Source organism: Aspergillus nomiae, assembly GCF_001204775.2.
Source record: "Aspergillus nomiae NRRL 13137 chromosome Unknown contig00128, whole genome shotgun sequence".
Classification (NCBI taxonomy): domain Eukaryota; kingdom Fungi; phylum Ascomycota; class Eurotiomycetes; order Eurotiales; family Aspergillaceae; genus Aspergillus; species Aspergillus nomiae.
Genome location: NW_015378183.1, coordinates 16,503 through 30,431, shown reverse-complemented (window position 1 = coordinate 30,431; position 13,929 = coordinate 16,503). Strand labels below are relative to the sequence as shown.

Below are 13,929 nucleotides of genomic sequence, written 5' to 3'. Positions count from 1 at the left end.
ATAAAATGAATATTATTTTTTGCGAGAGGGGGTCAGAGAATCAAACGCCATGGACCGATTCACACCACCTACTTACTACTTGGGAAGGGTTCCGCAGCATTAACCTATTATCTACGAGCAACGAGGGAGGAGAAGTCATGGCAGCGCGGACATGCCGGTTTGCAGTTCTGGGTCTAGTTCCATGTGGCTTACTGGAAAGAGAGTAGGAGGAGGATCTGGAACCGGACAATTTAGTGGATTCAAGTGCAGTACGGGGAAACCTTAAGTTGGCCCAATGGACGAGGGTCCTGATAGCAGACTGATTGCATTTAATTTCATTATCATTACCATTACTTGACCGTATCGATAAGTCCGGATTTGCGGGAATTTCATGCGACCCAAGGACTCTGCTTAACTCAAGAGCGAATGAGTTAGGGACTAGCCGAACCTGGGTTTTGAACCCGCCTTAGGTCGTACATCCATGTATATCCTGGCGGGGACGGACAACTACTACTACAGGCATGTAGCCGACTTATTAGTGACAGGGTTCATGTCAGAATAAATTAATCCATAATCTTTTCCTCCCTTTTATTTTCCTTCCTTCCTCCCCCTCCTCATCCCCTTGCTTTTCTTGCCAACTCATCCCCGTCCATTTTACCTAGTGGGCCTAAATTCGTACGCCGTAGGCACTCGGGCGGCTGAGCCAGCAGTGAACATGGTTGCTTCCCGTACTACACTCAGCTAAGGTACATCGCCGTCAAGTAACTTTTCAACGCCACCGTCTAGAATCTCTCGTTCTTGGGTCAGCAGAGACCGTGAACTGTATCGCGTGATTGACTTCTCATACGAGTTTGTGCTTGAGCTTGATTTACCAAGAAAGTCACTTGGCGGCAGGTTCAAATGAAAGCGGTTATGGTTTGGTTGTTAGCATGAATGGCAAATGTTATTTTCCGAACGGGAAAAGGTTAATTTCTTTTCTCTGTTAGTTGCCGTCAAGCTGATTCAATAAGTGGAGTCATGTGTCGACATGGAACCGTCTACCTAGTATTGTACTGTACTGACTCTGCTGGGAGCTTATCTCCCCAATCTGGTAAGTACCTCATTATTCAGTCATTATCGGTTTATCAGTGATTGCTATCAGAAGATGACCTGATCCACTTGAGATATTGTCTGAGGTGCGTCGAGGTAAGGAGTTAGTGCCACGCGATACGCTACGTGGGCCTGCAATCATACGTGAGCTTCACATGCAAGATAAGAATATCAGAAAGTACGAGATGCCGCTAAGCGACTCTCGAGGCCGTGAATACCCAGTAGTACTGATGGGCTGGTACCTGAAGTACACCTGCCCAACCTTACTGCAAGAAATTCGAACGGTTTGTAACTTTCCAGAATAGTGGCAAACGCCACGTCTTTTTTCGGTCTATCACTATCACGCCTCGAGGAAGAAAGCATCCTCTCATGAACGACGGGAAGAAGCGCTGAAGGGGGGTGGGGGAAGAGGACCGTTCGCGGCCTGCAGCTTTCTTTCCCCGCTAGACCAGTGCGTTTTGGGAATCGATCGCCCCCACTTAACTTCCACGCGGTTGGCAACTGAAACCAATCACATCCCCAACATTTACATAGATAAGACAGTTGCGTTGCCCAGAGCCGTGTCAGGACTCAGAGATGGTGCGTTCCATGGTTTCAGAGATTCAAGCATTCGCCGGGGACTTGTTGACTGTTGCCCAGTCCTATCAAGGCCTCTCGTCGTAATTCCTTTTCTCCGAGTACTTAGAAGTATTGCTGTATGTATGTACATACAACGGAGCCTACCAGGTCAAAATTCTGTACAATCGGCTTACATGGGTTGGTGCAGCTGCTAATTAATGAAAACGCAATGCACGCCTGTTTCATGTTTCTATGACATACAAGAACCTCGAAACCCTTGCAAAATCATCAGTTGCGACGTCGTTTGTCCTCGTCTAGCTACGGCGTCTAACTTAGTCGAAACTTAAAAGGCAAGTCCTCATATTTCTTTTTGCTCCTTTGGACTAGAACGATACACTTCGGAGGAAATCCTACTCGCTCGATTCTCTTATGCTAAGGACGACCAATGCATGGAAGCACGGGAGAACACCAGCAGAGAAGGGGTCCCGAAAAAGGGGCCCTCAAGTATGTCAGATCTTTGCTTCATCCGTAGACTCAGCAGTGAAATGGTCACCGTCCGACTGGGCCACTGATCAGGATCTTGGTCGAGGTTGCTAACCAAGATCACATTGGCAAAAGGGTCGCGAGCTCCCAACGCGCTTGGCACCACCATCAGAGTCCTGGCGTTCATGTCGGTACGACTTGGTTGTGGTCTGAGTCCCTGACAAGGCCATTCAATGGGTAATAAGAATAGCCGAAGGCCGTGCTTCGAACCTTGGCATGTCAGGCAACCCTCATCTCAGTTTACCGCAAGATTGGAATTGTAATCTCACTTCCGAGCTCTTCGTTCAGAAAGGGGTTCCTCATGGATCCAAGAAGCCTCGGCCCACGCTCTTTGTTGGCCCCGGGGATCTGTGCCCATTCCCAAACCGGTAAGACTAAAATATCCCATAGACTATGACCTCGGTATCATTTGTACATAAAAAAGCCCTTCCGAGAATTCTTAACGAGTTCTTTCAATCAACGGATCACTTGGTTGAGTCCGTTGGGGCGGTGCCGAAAGCAGAAAGAGTACGTAAAAAATATAAAAAAAAGAAAAGAGAACGAAAAAGAAAATGAAAATGAAAAGGTGTCGCTGTCAAAGTTTTCTCTGCGAAAGTCTGAGATCAACCTTAATTCTTAATTCTTTGTATGTCGGGCGGCGGGCCTAAACCACGACCCTCAAGGAACAAGACCACGGAACCAAGGGCATGAATCGAAGCCTTCACCCCCAGAGATCAACCACATCTCGAGCAGGGGGGATACGGTGACATCGCGTCAAACCAGAAACGTCCTGATTGGCGCAGGTTGCTTCGACGAGCCAATCAAGGCTTCGACTTATGTCGAGCGTAATCCTAGACTCAGTTGTGGCGCTGACACCACCATCGCAGTCCCAGGCGTCAATAATATTTTCGTGGTTGCGAAGGAATCCAGGAATCAATGACTGAGCTGCGTACAGAAATGCCCAGAGAATCCTCGTATCAGACGTGGCAACAGATACCACCCTGAGTGATGGCAACACCTCGTGGCTCTCCATGCCAGCCAATGACAGCGCCACAGCAGCTTGGATGGTGGCATGGTCTCGAGGGCTTGGTTGATCGGACTCCGTTGGCGTTGAGAATCCTCCTCTCACCAATACGACGCAAGAGCAAAACGGACGAAAGATAAAAATGGAATAATCAAAAGTCAGAAGTGATGATTTACAGCAATCCGCGTGAGATGACACAGCCCTTGGCCAGTATACAGCCGGTCAAAGTATCTTTGCTCAAGGTTTGCGTCGTGTAATCCCGAGTATCATAGAAGAACCTGTGCCGCCCCGCCACACTTTAACCTGTGTAATATGCTTTTTTTCCCTGGCAACCTGTACTTACCAATAAGTGTTCCGCTATCCTCCATGTACCACGAAAGATCTCGTAGCATAAAAACATGTGGTTTTTTTTGCTTCGTGGTTTCCCAATTTTCTAACCAATTCTACCATTGTTGTACAGTTGGAAGAAGATAAGTTAAAGTTGTTCCCAAACCCACACCTCCCACGACCATAACGCGGGGAAGCAATTCGTTACATAACAGTTTCCACTCTAGATCGTCAGCAGCTTCTCCATGAATCTGGGGTAGCGAAGCAACCTTCGGTATTTTGCCTCTCGATGACAATGAAAACTTTGGATTCGACCAAATCTTGACGTCAAATCCAATTCCCCCGACTCCAACCGGGCCGGTCCTGCAGATGCCAATGCGTCGTGGTGGGTCGATATGTTTCATTCGTGGTATTCCTCCCACCGGATTTAGAAGTATCATCGGTTAGGAAGGGATATTACTGGAATAATCACCTCAAGTTCCAGAAGGTCAAGGCGTTTAATCGAGTACGTTCTGTTTCTCGCTCTCTCAGAGTGGAATGAGGGGGGATGACGTCAGATATCGTTGCGCCAGACGCTTGCGAATCCTGTGCACCTTATGGTAACTTGTCGCTCAAAGCGCCCGCTAAACTTCAAAAGTATCTGCAGCTGTTCCTTGCGTAAATCTTTGGAAGAGCCAATACTATCGCTTGACTATGGTCCGTGACGGCCTTCACGGTTCTGGCCGTCCGAACGGAGCTAGTGAAGGAACAAGTGGAAGCTTCCTGCCTCTATCCATGTATCCAGGGTTTTGCCCCTCAAGAACTACTAACCTCAGACAGCGCTTCCGAAACCTATTTGATATCTTTTGTGCCTCATGCGACCGACGCTAGCCTCTTGTGGCAGAGCGAAACGGAATAATACCGCTGACTCGCTGAGATATGGACAACAGCTATTCCCATAGTTATAGACTACTTCAGGCGTGCAGAACATACATCTGTTGCTATTTTACATATTTAGACTCCATATGTGACGAAGCACCCTGTAGTTGAACTTCAATATACTACACCGGCACAATATTAGGAACCCGTACTGTAGCTTCTCCATATAGTGGCGGAGCTCAGCTCCTCACTGTATGCATGAGCCGGCTAACTAGCAGGCAGGTTATGTGAGATATTTCTCACATGCGAAGACTACAGAAATATATGAACTCTCTTTACTTGCCCACCATATCAAGTCATCATTTTGATTCAAGGTATACTACTGGTATACGAATTAGTAGCCGAATGTCCTTCTCGAAGCCGTGTACTACCGCATGTTCATAACATGACGAAACCCATTCAACGAGATTTTATTAATATAATGATAACATTCTATCACTGCTCAAACACCCACTTAGTAGGGTCAACTACCTATAGCGAGTCTATCTAAGTCTGCTTGACTGGCCCTCTAGGGTACACCATTCCTCAAGTCCATTAGAGAAGCTATACTTAGTTGCTTTCAACCAAGCATAGCCTAGGCCGATATAGATAGAAATTCTCCAATATAACTTGTTGGCCGAATAAAATCACCTCATTGGACAACTAAGCACTGATATGAAAGTCAGAACAAGAGGTTCTAGGCCCAATGCACGTAGTTGACATTCAAGTTATATATAATCTCTTCCGGATCGCGCTTACATCTCTGCCATACAAGAGATAGATATTTACTGCAAAGAGAGGAAGGTTTGTACATGGTGGCGCAATCGAATAAACAATCTAGATAGTTGATCAACATATTTTTGCAATTACAATAGAATCTATAAGATATCGTTTAACATCATTCACAAATCTTTCTTTTTTCGTTAAAGCAAGTAGAAAGCATTGGACATCAGAAACTAAGAGCTACCGACCGGTCCTTCACCACCAGGGATCAACTGCAGATACGTTAGTAAGATGAATATAGTTGAGGAACAGGTAATGTCATCCGTACCATGCAGACGTTGTTTCCATTTAACAAGATCTTGGGGAGCTTAACCTGAGCGCCGGAGTAGTCGCTGTGCTGCTGTTAGTTCCTAATCTGCGGGGCGTGACCAGAGATGTAGGTGGATCAAGAAAAGCTACATGGCTAGCTGTACTCACAATTCAGTCACGTCTTCCAAAACCATGTCTATCCTATGTTAGTATCCGGTTCTTCGGAATGTGATAAGAGGATAGAGGGCAACTTACTGACGTAGTCATCAAACCCGAGCAAAGTACCAGCGAATTCTGTAAGAGTCAGCACACGATTGATTCTCCCACGCCAACCGACAAACCTTTGTCATTCTTCATGATGACCCAAATTCTAGAACCGACACACTTGTCGATCAGCTCTATGAAAATTATTAGCGAGGAGCTCCATTAATACACAAATGGTTGGGTCATTACCGAGGGGAAGGAGTTGAGAAGCCATTATGGATAATATGTGCGATGAATGGAGCTAAACCGAGGAGGTACAAGGAGTTTAATCTATATTTGAACCACTAAAGCTATCCTCTGCAAAGAAAGGTTTGGCCTGACGTGATATAGAAATCGCACGCTGTTGGGCGGATCCTCGATCATTCCCATTCGGACAATCTTGGCGGGAGGGAACCCACGTTTATCCGACCCGATAACCTTGCGCCAATCATATCTACGAATACTTCTTCAGGGACATAAAGGTTATTCTCAACTTAATCATACAATGGTTGTGGGGACTTTATTTACAATCTACCTGCAATCCCAATAGGTTACTATTAGGGGCGTTTTCAGTATGACTGCTTTGAGATATGTCGTCTCCTCGATTTATCCCAAGAGAGTTGAAACACTCTTTATGCCAGGCGACAAAGCATCAACAAGGCTTTGTTGTGCACAATGATTCGCTCCATAGACATGAGACAGCCTCGTTGGTTCATGTTTCCTTTCATCTGATCTCCTAGCTGACGGTTTCTCAGTCGGCGTGGTGTTTCTTATAAAATCCCGGCTCTCACATCTTCTCGAGCCTCCACTGCCAGTTCAAAACTTCCCCTTAGGATTGAAGGCCATATCACGTCTACTAGTTACTCAACGTTGATACGCATGCCGTGTGTTTTGAGGAATCAGGGAATTTTCAATGTCAAAACCGGTAGAAGCCGAGCTTTCTCTTCGACTACAGCCATGTTTCGAACAACGCTAGCTCATATCACTAGCCTGGCCAAGACCGGGTTCAAGAGCCAGCTCAGAAACCGTCGTATAATCGACGTCGCTGATGCAGCTAAGGGACAACCACGGGGCATCCCTTGCAAATATTTCACACATGGCCTAGTACAGTGTGAGAATTTGAAGAGACTGGACCGTCCTAGGCTTTCGACCGTATGCTGCAATAGCCAACGCTGCCCAAATCACTCTACTTGCCCTGCGATATGTGCGAAAGCGCAGCATCCCAAATCAGGCTTCAGTACCAGTCAACATACACGTCCTCGGGCGGAGGGTGCCTCTGGAAGACGAAAACATAAATCCATATACTCAAACATCAAGAGGCAATGTACCTCCAGCTCTGCAGCTCAGTTGACGACCGAGCATATCAAAGATACAGAGAAACTTCCCAACATTATTAAATCTATACCAGCGATCCCAGCTGTGAACTCCTGCCCTCAGCTACCCAAAGACAGCCCAGCTCCAAAGTTCGCTCTAATCTCAGGAGCGCACAAAGTTTGGAGTCACCGACTATACAAGTCACCAGATGGCAAGGATATCATTGTACACTACTGCAAAACCCTAGAAAGCGCCGAAACAATAGCGGGGATGTTCTCAGACGATCCCATCCTTGGACTCGACATAGAATGGAAAGCCAACGCCTCCGCGGCGGACGGCATACTAAAGAACGTATCGCTAATCCAGCTTGCGAGTTCGACGCGAATCGCACTCTTCCACATAGCTATGTTTAGACCGGCGAGGGGTGTGGGAGACCTCGTACCCCCTACTCTGAAACGCATCCTCGAGTCCCCGGACATAACAAAGGCTGGCGTATCGATCAAAGCAGACTGTACCCGATTGCGCAAGTACCTAGGGATTGATACGCGCGCCATCTTCGAATTGAGCCATTTGTACAAATTGGTGAAGTACAGCCAGTCGAATCCAGGACTCATCAATAAGAGGACTGTTAATCTGAGCGCCCAGGTTGAAGAACACTTTGGGATTCCTCTGGCGAAAGAGGTTGAGGTTCGATGTAGTGATTGGGCATCTGCGCTGGATTATGCCCAGGTTCACTGTAGGTGTGTCCTTTCCCTGAACGTGTAGGATTGTTTAACAAGGATTGGTTTTATAGATGCTGCGGCCGATCCGTTCGCATGTGTGTGTCTATTCAATACTATGAATGAGAAACGTATGGCTTTAGAACCCATGCCTCCATTACCGGCACATGCTGAGTTGAATTTACCAATTCGGATTGTCCATGAGATCCCGGTGAATACTGAGCCCGAAGTGGAGGTTATCGAGCCGATAGATAATCTACTAGTGGAGACTAAGGAACGTTCCTAAAATTGGTCTCTTTGTTGTGGTTAATAGTCTGGATAACACTAGGTATGACTGGGACTCGGGATGTTCTAAATCATGTCTCGGATGCAATGCATAGATTGCGTGCTCATAGGAGGCGTTCGATGTTTGGCACTATTCATTTGACTTTAAAATACCATCACATCTTCACCCTCAATTCATATAATGACAGGGGTTGTTATGCCAAGTCTACAAAAGCCGTGCCAAGAATTGTGGAATCAATATACCTGAAATAAATGAACCATTGTGGGTCTTCGCATGCTCTTAATTACAGGTCACTTGAGAAAGGGGGTATATATTCCTCTAAAGACCGGAAACGACAACATAAAAAAAGTAACTGGGCGATGAGCAGGACTATATGTGGACCAGATATCAAACGCTGATATATGCGACCATACCCCATATTATATACAGAGAAAATGGCTGGAACTAACCTCTCAGAGGCAGAACTTTAGATAGCAAGACATCTTGTCGACACAGAGGACATTCGGGCTTCTCGCGTACCCAATCTCGCACACATGTCCAGCAGAATACGTGCCCGCATGTGGTGACACTAGGGTCTTTGAAGGGATCTAAACAAAGCGTGCACCTACTTTGCTGCCCTGAGGGAATCCAAGGGATTGCAGTGGAGTCCTCTGAGAGATCGTACCGGGCATCAGAGGCAGGGAGAAGCGGTAGCGTTGGCGGGTTCTCAATAGAGTGGATCAAGGTATCATCCTGACCCGTAGAATGGGTCGCCTCTGTCTCAAGATCTTCTTGCTGCAAACTGAGCCCCACTTTCTTGACGTGCAGCACGCTTTGTACTGCGATTTGCAAGACAAGCAACACTCCTAGCACTTCGTACCCAACCCGCTGCTCGTTCTCCTCAAGCTTCTTTGTAAATACATATCGCAGGCCCCAAAGGCGTTTCGACAGATGGTAGTACGCGCCGGTGAAGTAAAACGTCGCGATGCTCACTGCGTAGACAGGACTCAATGACGTGATGGAATCAAGGTGTTCCAGAATATATTTTTGAATTCGTAACTTCGTGAAAAAGGATGGTGCCTTTGATGTATCTTTTCTGCTAGGCTTTGTCCCCTCCCTGGCTTGTTGAGCCTTAAGCTGTTGCCGCGCGATGCTCCGCTCAAGCTTCACCCGTAGTCGCTGGCGGAAAGCTGGTAGGATCCGCTGAAGGATCCAGGGCACAATGATACTGCTCACAATATATCCCGCCCGCCTGATAAAGGAAGGAAGCTGGAGTGTGTCATCTTCCAATTGGACAAGATCACAGTATTCCTCCCCCAACGTGCGGTTGCCGATCAGGGTAGTCAGGGAAAAGTATAGGATCTCGGTCAGGTTCTTGATGGTTTCGGAGTAAGTATGAGCAAATCGGGCTCCGCGGAGTGAGCGGATGATATTCTGAGCTTGCTGTACAAGATTTGAGGTAAGGAATAAGTCTTTTTCATGGGATCGAATGATATCCGGAGACGTCGCGAATGGGTAGAAATGCGCCGAGGGACTGGGCGCCGAGGCAGGAGACAGAGAGAAATCTTCGTCCGCCATTGTCAATGTATGTATAGTGCAATTGAAGTAGTATGAAGTGTTAGTACAAAGCCAGGTTGACCGAAGAAAGCTCGCTCTACCGTCTTATCATTGCCAACTGACGTGGTTATCATTTACCTGGAGAATGAGCCTCCGCAGCGGCGATATGGTATACCTCGGCAGTCCACACGTGAGGTATGTCTCACGTGACCTATTTCCATCTGGAAACCTGGAGCCAAATTTGGAAGTCTCGACCTGCAAGGAGTTAGACCCGAAACAGACAAGTGTGCCTCCTCCCAATCCGAACAGCCGCGCGGAACCGCCTGGACTCTGAAAGCGTCCCTGAGTGTCTTCATTTTCCGTCTAATAATTATGAGTGTGTAAATTTTGGTTTTTCAGACTCACCCCTAGTCACTCTTTATTTGGTTCAACTTCTTTTCGCTTCTGCTCTCCTATTTAGACCCCCCTATTGTGGTCTTCCTCTTTAATTGTGACCTTCTTGTCCCTTATCTCCCCTATCTTCTCCGTCCTGGCGCTGTAGTCCCGCGCCGCTTCAATGGAATATGGGTCCTGATCAACATGCTCAATTGGATCGCTTCAGTCTCTTTCTTCCTTTTCCCTATCGTGTGGCCGTGATCCTGGTTGCTGGTAAGCCGAGAGATACTGACCCTCTACTTATGTTATATTTGTGACGATGTTGATTCCAATGCACAGGCTTCTGGGGTTGGGGGGTCAATCTCCAATATCTTCTCAAGAAGAACATTGTAGGTTAACCCCTCTCTTCGCTTGTATTTTCTTGAATTATATCTGACCGTTCTCGATTAGGATGTCCCCGCGCTCATCCGATATCCTGCCCGTCAATCTTCGTCCCAACGACCCCACCATGTCTCGACATACCACTTAGCTACTCTCTTGACGATACCCCTAGTGCTTTCACTGCTTATATTCTGGGCCGCTACCCATGGCTCTACTGAAAGGGTCGAATCTCTGGATTTTATCCCGCAGTCATATCTCATTATCTTCTTCATAATCATCCTCCTCCCTTTCAACCGTCTCGCGCGCTCTGGTAGACATCGCTTGCTCGTGACCCTGAAGCGAATCAGCATTGGTGGATTGGCAGAAGCTCAAGATGGGAAGTTTGGAGATATCCTACTTGCCGATGCATTGACTAGCTATGCTAAGGTACTAGCGGACTTGGTTGTCACCTTCTGCATGTTCTTTACCTCGGGTGTTTCCAGCACATCCAAGCCTGATCGCAAGTGCGGACACGACTGGGTGATTCCCCTGGTCGTTGCTATTCCGAGTATTATCCGACTTCGGCAGTGTTTAATTGAATATGTGCGTGTGCGTCGAGCTGGTTTCAAACTGGAAAATCAGGGCGGCCAGCACCTAGCCAACGCTCTGAAATACGCTACCGCGCTTCCCGTTATCTACCTTACCTCCAAACTGAGAAACTATAACCCTCTGGAGAGCTATGGATACAGCGAGATGAGTCTGTCACGACTATTGTATGTTGTTTGCATTTGGTGTACAAGTTTGAGAGGGGTAGAGTTTGGCTAATGACATCCCAGATACATGTGCACTTTTGTGAATTCCACTTACTCTTTCTACTGGGACGTCACCAAAGATTGGGACTTGACCCTCCTTACTTCATCGCGCCGCGGCGCGCATCATCCTTACGGATTACGCCGCACCGCCATTTTGCGGATCGCCAATACTATCTTGCTATTCTTGTAGATCTTGTTATTCGGTTTTCATGGTTGTCCAGGTTTATGCCAGGGCTTGTCTGGCTCTGCGAGACGGAGGTGGGCATTTGGTTGCTTATGTCCCTTGAAGTCGCACGTCGGTGGATGTGGATCTTCTTGCGTGTGGAGACCGAATCTGGTAAGTTGCATTTCGCCTATGAGTACATTAATAATGTATGCTAATCTGGTCAATATAGTCAGAAATAGCCGTGGACCGGCCCCTGATGACATTCTTCTCGGTGAGTTTAACGGCAAATTGGATGCAGACTGAACCGCAGTCATACTCCAAAGCTGTTGAACACCACCCTTTTTATAAATGACATGACTTGGTATATCCACGGATGTAGGACTTATTACTGTGATTATGTATGCATTTCACTTTAGTTGTTATTCTTTGCTACGCCCTTCGAGCGTCTTGCTCATCATTCGGTCCATTTCTCAGACCACCTATATCGCATCTTCGACCAAGCGAAAGACTTTCAAGTGACCATCTGTATGATATTTGCTAAGCATTGCGAGCTATCGTTGTGCGCAGTACATAGTGGCAGGTTTCTTTTTCTTTTTCTAATTTTGTTTTATTTTCTACATGCAACTACGGCACGGACATATGGGTAATAAAAAAAATTGCACTCTCGACAGGGAGACCCAAGACCCTGAAATGTAACTCAAGAAAAAGAAATCAACAAATACCACACCAAAAGCTTCATGGATAATGGTCTAGATGACCTCCAGTGAACTCCGTCGCCTAAATTACCGCTGCAAAAACCAAAGAGACAAGGTGAAAAACTATCCAGAAAGGTGCGTAGTCCTGAAGGCTGGAGACGGTTGTTCATGACATGAGAAATGTACATACACTATATAACAAGATTATGTAAATGATATTTGCCGTCGAACGTAAAAAGGGAAAACTAAGAATAGAACAGGGGCGGGGAAAGTGAAACTCAGGTACAGCATTCGTTCGGTCTTGGAATGGTAGAGCGCCCAACCCTACTGTCTATTGTGGGGAGGAGGGTTCTCGAACAGGTCTTCCAAGTAGGCACTAGGAGTCCTTCCTTGCGTAGGAGATGCAAGATTGACAGAGCTATTGGACGCCACGTGGGAATATCTCGAAGTGTTAAACTGGGGTTCGTAGACACCACCAGGAGCATGGGTAGGCGTGCCAGGTGGGCTGGGTCCCGATTTTGTTCTCGTATACCCCTGTGCCTGCGGGCCCATGCCCGGAAGATCAGGCGCCGAGAACTGCATACTCTGGTGGCTTCCACTACCGGCCGCAGCGTTCCCAGCAGCGTAATACCCCGCGGAAGATAACTTGAACCTCTGTTTCCGCCGCTGTGCATTCCAGCCGTGGGGGAGAAGAACAAGCCACTGTTGGATCTTGGGCCCTTGGAGGAGCGGGGATTTGTGCGATGCCCGCCGCTCATCTTTTCCAAGGAGACGGCTGGTGCTGGGCCGCCATGCGAGCGGTGCGCAGATCTCTTTCTCCTGTGACGGAGGAGTCCCTTTGCCTCGGAGGATTGCATTATGGCTGCTTTGCGGACGGATCGGTTTACGGACCATGCGACCATGCCGCGCCAGGCTAGTAGCGCGAGACCCAGGAAGCCTAGAACTGCACCGACGGCGATGAAGACGGTCCCTTCGGGGGTATCTGATGTTTGCATGTATGGTGCATCGGCGAGTGGGGGCACTGTCACAACGGGGTAATCGTTCGTTGCGGTGGAGGTTGTACTGGAGTCTGTAGATGTCGAGGACTCGGTTGTTGTTGTCGTTGCTGGTTTGTCTGTTGTGGACTCTTTCGTGGTCTTTGATGTCGTGGTAGTGTCGTCGTGTGTCGTAGCTTTGGTCGTCTCCTTAGTTGATACATCCGTTGTCGGCGCAGGGTCATTCGCAGTGGTATCCTGGGCGAAAGATATATGCGCCATCATCAAGACGGCAATGACGAGTAAAAGCCATGTGAAAGAGGGTTGGCGGCGGGCCTTGCGAAGGCCCGCGGCTCGAAGATTCATTGCTGAGACAGTCTAGCGAGTGAATGAGCGATACCGATGTCACTTGTTTCAGAGGAGAATGAGTTGTGGGCCAGGACGATTGTGCCTGGTATGTCGCGCTAACGATCCAAGTCGTTACATAAACTCTCAGGTGGTGAAGAGTTACCAGCCTTTGTGGTCAGAGTTATGTTTGGACGCAATGGCGACCGTCTGTCGCAAGTTGTGGGACGTGGATCTCTATCGGATAGTCTCCACCAAAACACTGGATCGACAGAAACCAGATCTACTTTGGGGCACAACGATAGTATAGAATAGATAGAATGGCCAAGTGAAAGACAGACACTATTACTCAGGGCAGCGATGGTTATATCAAATGACGAAGCGAGAGATGAGGGCGAATTTTCAGTGGGATAACCCCCCCAAAGATCAGCGACAGGAGATCCGAGACCAACAACCGTTGCCCCGTCACGGGCCTTGTACGTTGTGCCTTAGGCTCTGGTTCTGCGGAGAAGTTGGTTTCACGTGATGCCCTATATATAGGTCTTCTGTCTCAACAAAACCCTCGCGCTAGTCTCAAATACATATGGTATAGTTGATGATCTAATGGATGACAGAAGCTTTGGGAAATCCGTAACTAACATTCAGACCCATACATAAACACGCATGAAATATACAA

At 47.6% G+C, this 13,929-nt stretch overlaps 5 protein-coding genes across 5 annotated transcripts; 2 read left to right on the top strand and 3 right to left on the bottom strand.

Moving 5' to 3' along the window:
- Positions 1-5,352: 5,352 nt before the first annotated feature.
- Positions 5,353-5,906, bottom strand: ANOM_004856 (RNA-binding protein LSM5; the record flags this gene model as incomplete). Its single annotated transcript, XM_015550113.1, has 6 exons — positions 5,353-5,391; positions 5,448-5,511; positions 5,597-5,624; positions 5,684-5,722; positions 5,770-5,826; positions 5,882-5,906. 6 exons carry the CDS (start codon positions 5,904-5,906, stop codon positions 5,353-5,355), a joined length of 252 nt encoding a protein of 83 aa, XP_015407039.1.
- A 722-nt stretch (positions 5,907-6,628) lies between these two features.
- Positions 6,629-7,990, top strand: ANOM_004855 (3'-5' exonuclease; the record flags this gene model as incomplete). The annotated part of the gene is made up of 2 exons (XM_015550112.1): positions 6,629-7,721; positions 7,779-7,990. 2 exons carry the CDS (start codon positions 6,629-6,631, stop codon positions 7,988-7,990), a joined length of 1,305 nt encoding a protein of 434 aa, XP_015407038.1.
- Positions 7,991-8,434: 444 nt separating this feature from the next.
- Positions 8,435-9,547, bottom strand: pex10 (ubiquitin-protein ligase peroxin 10; the record flags this gene model as incomplete). The annotated part of the gene is made up of 1 exon (XM_015550111.1): positions 8,435-9,547. The coding sequence occupies one exon, from the start codon at positions 9,545-9,547 to the stop codon at positions 8,435-8,437; it is 1,113 nt and encodes a 370-aa protein (XP_015407034.1).
- Positions 9,548-10,089: 542 nt separating this feature from the next.
- On the top strand, positions 10,090-11,542 carry ANOM_004853 (EXS domain-containing protein; the record flags this gene model as incomplete). Its single annotated transcript, XM_015550110.1, has 5 exons — positions 10,090-10,174; positions 10,241-10,290; positions 10,352-11,041; positions 11,098-11,410; positions 11,469-11,542. 5 exons carry the CDS (start codon positions 10,090-10,092, stop codon positions 11,540-11,542), a joined length of 1,212 nt encoding a protein of 403 aa, XP_015407037.1.
- Positions 11,543-12,258: 716 nt separating this feature from the next.
- ANOM_004852 (uncharacterized protein) lies at positions 12,259-13,274 on the bottom strand (the record flags this gene model as incomplete). Its single annotated transcript, XM_015550109.1, has 2 exons — positions 12,259-12,753; positions 12,822-13,274. 2 exons carry the CDS (start codon positions 13,272-13,274, stop codon positions 12,259-12,261), a joined length of 948 nt encoding a protein of 315 aa, XP_015407036.1.
- Positions 13,275-13,929: the final 655 nt, after the last annotated feature.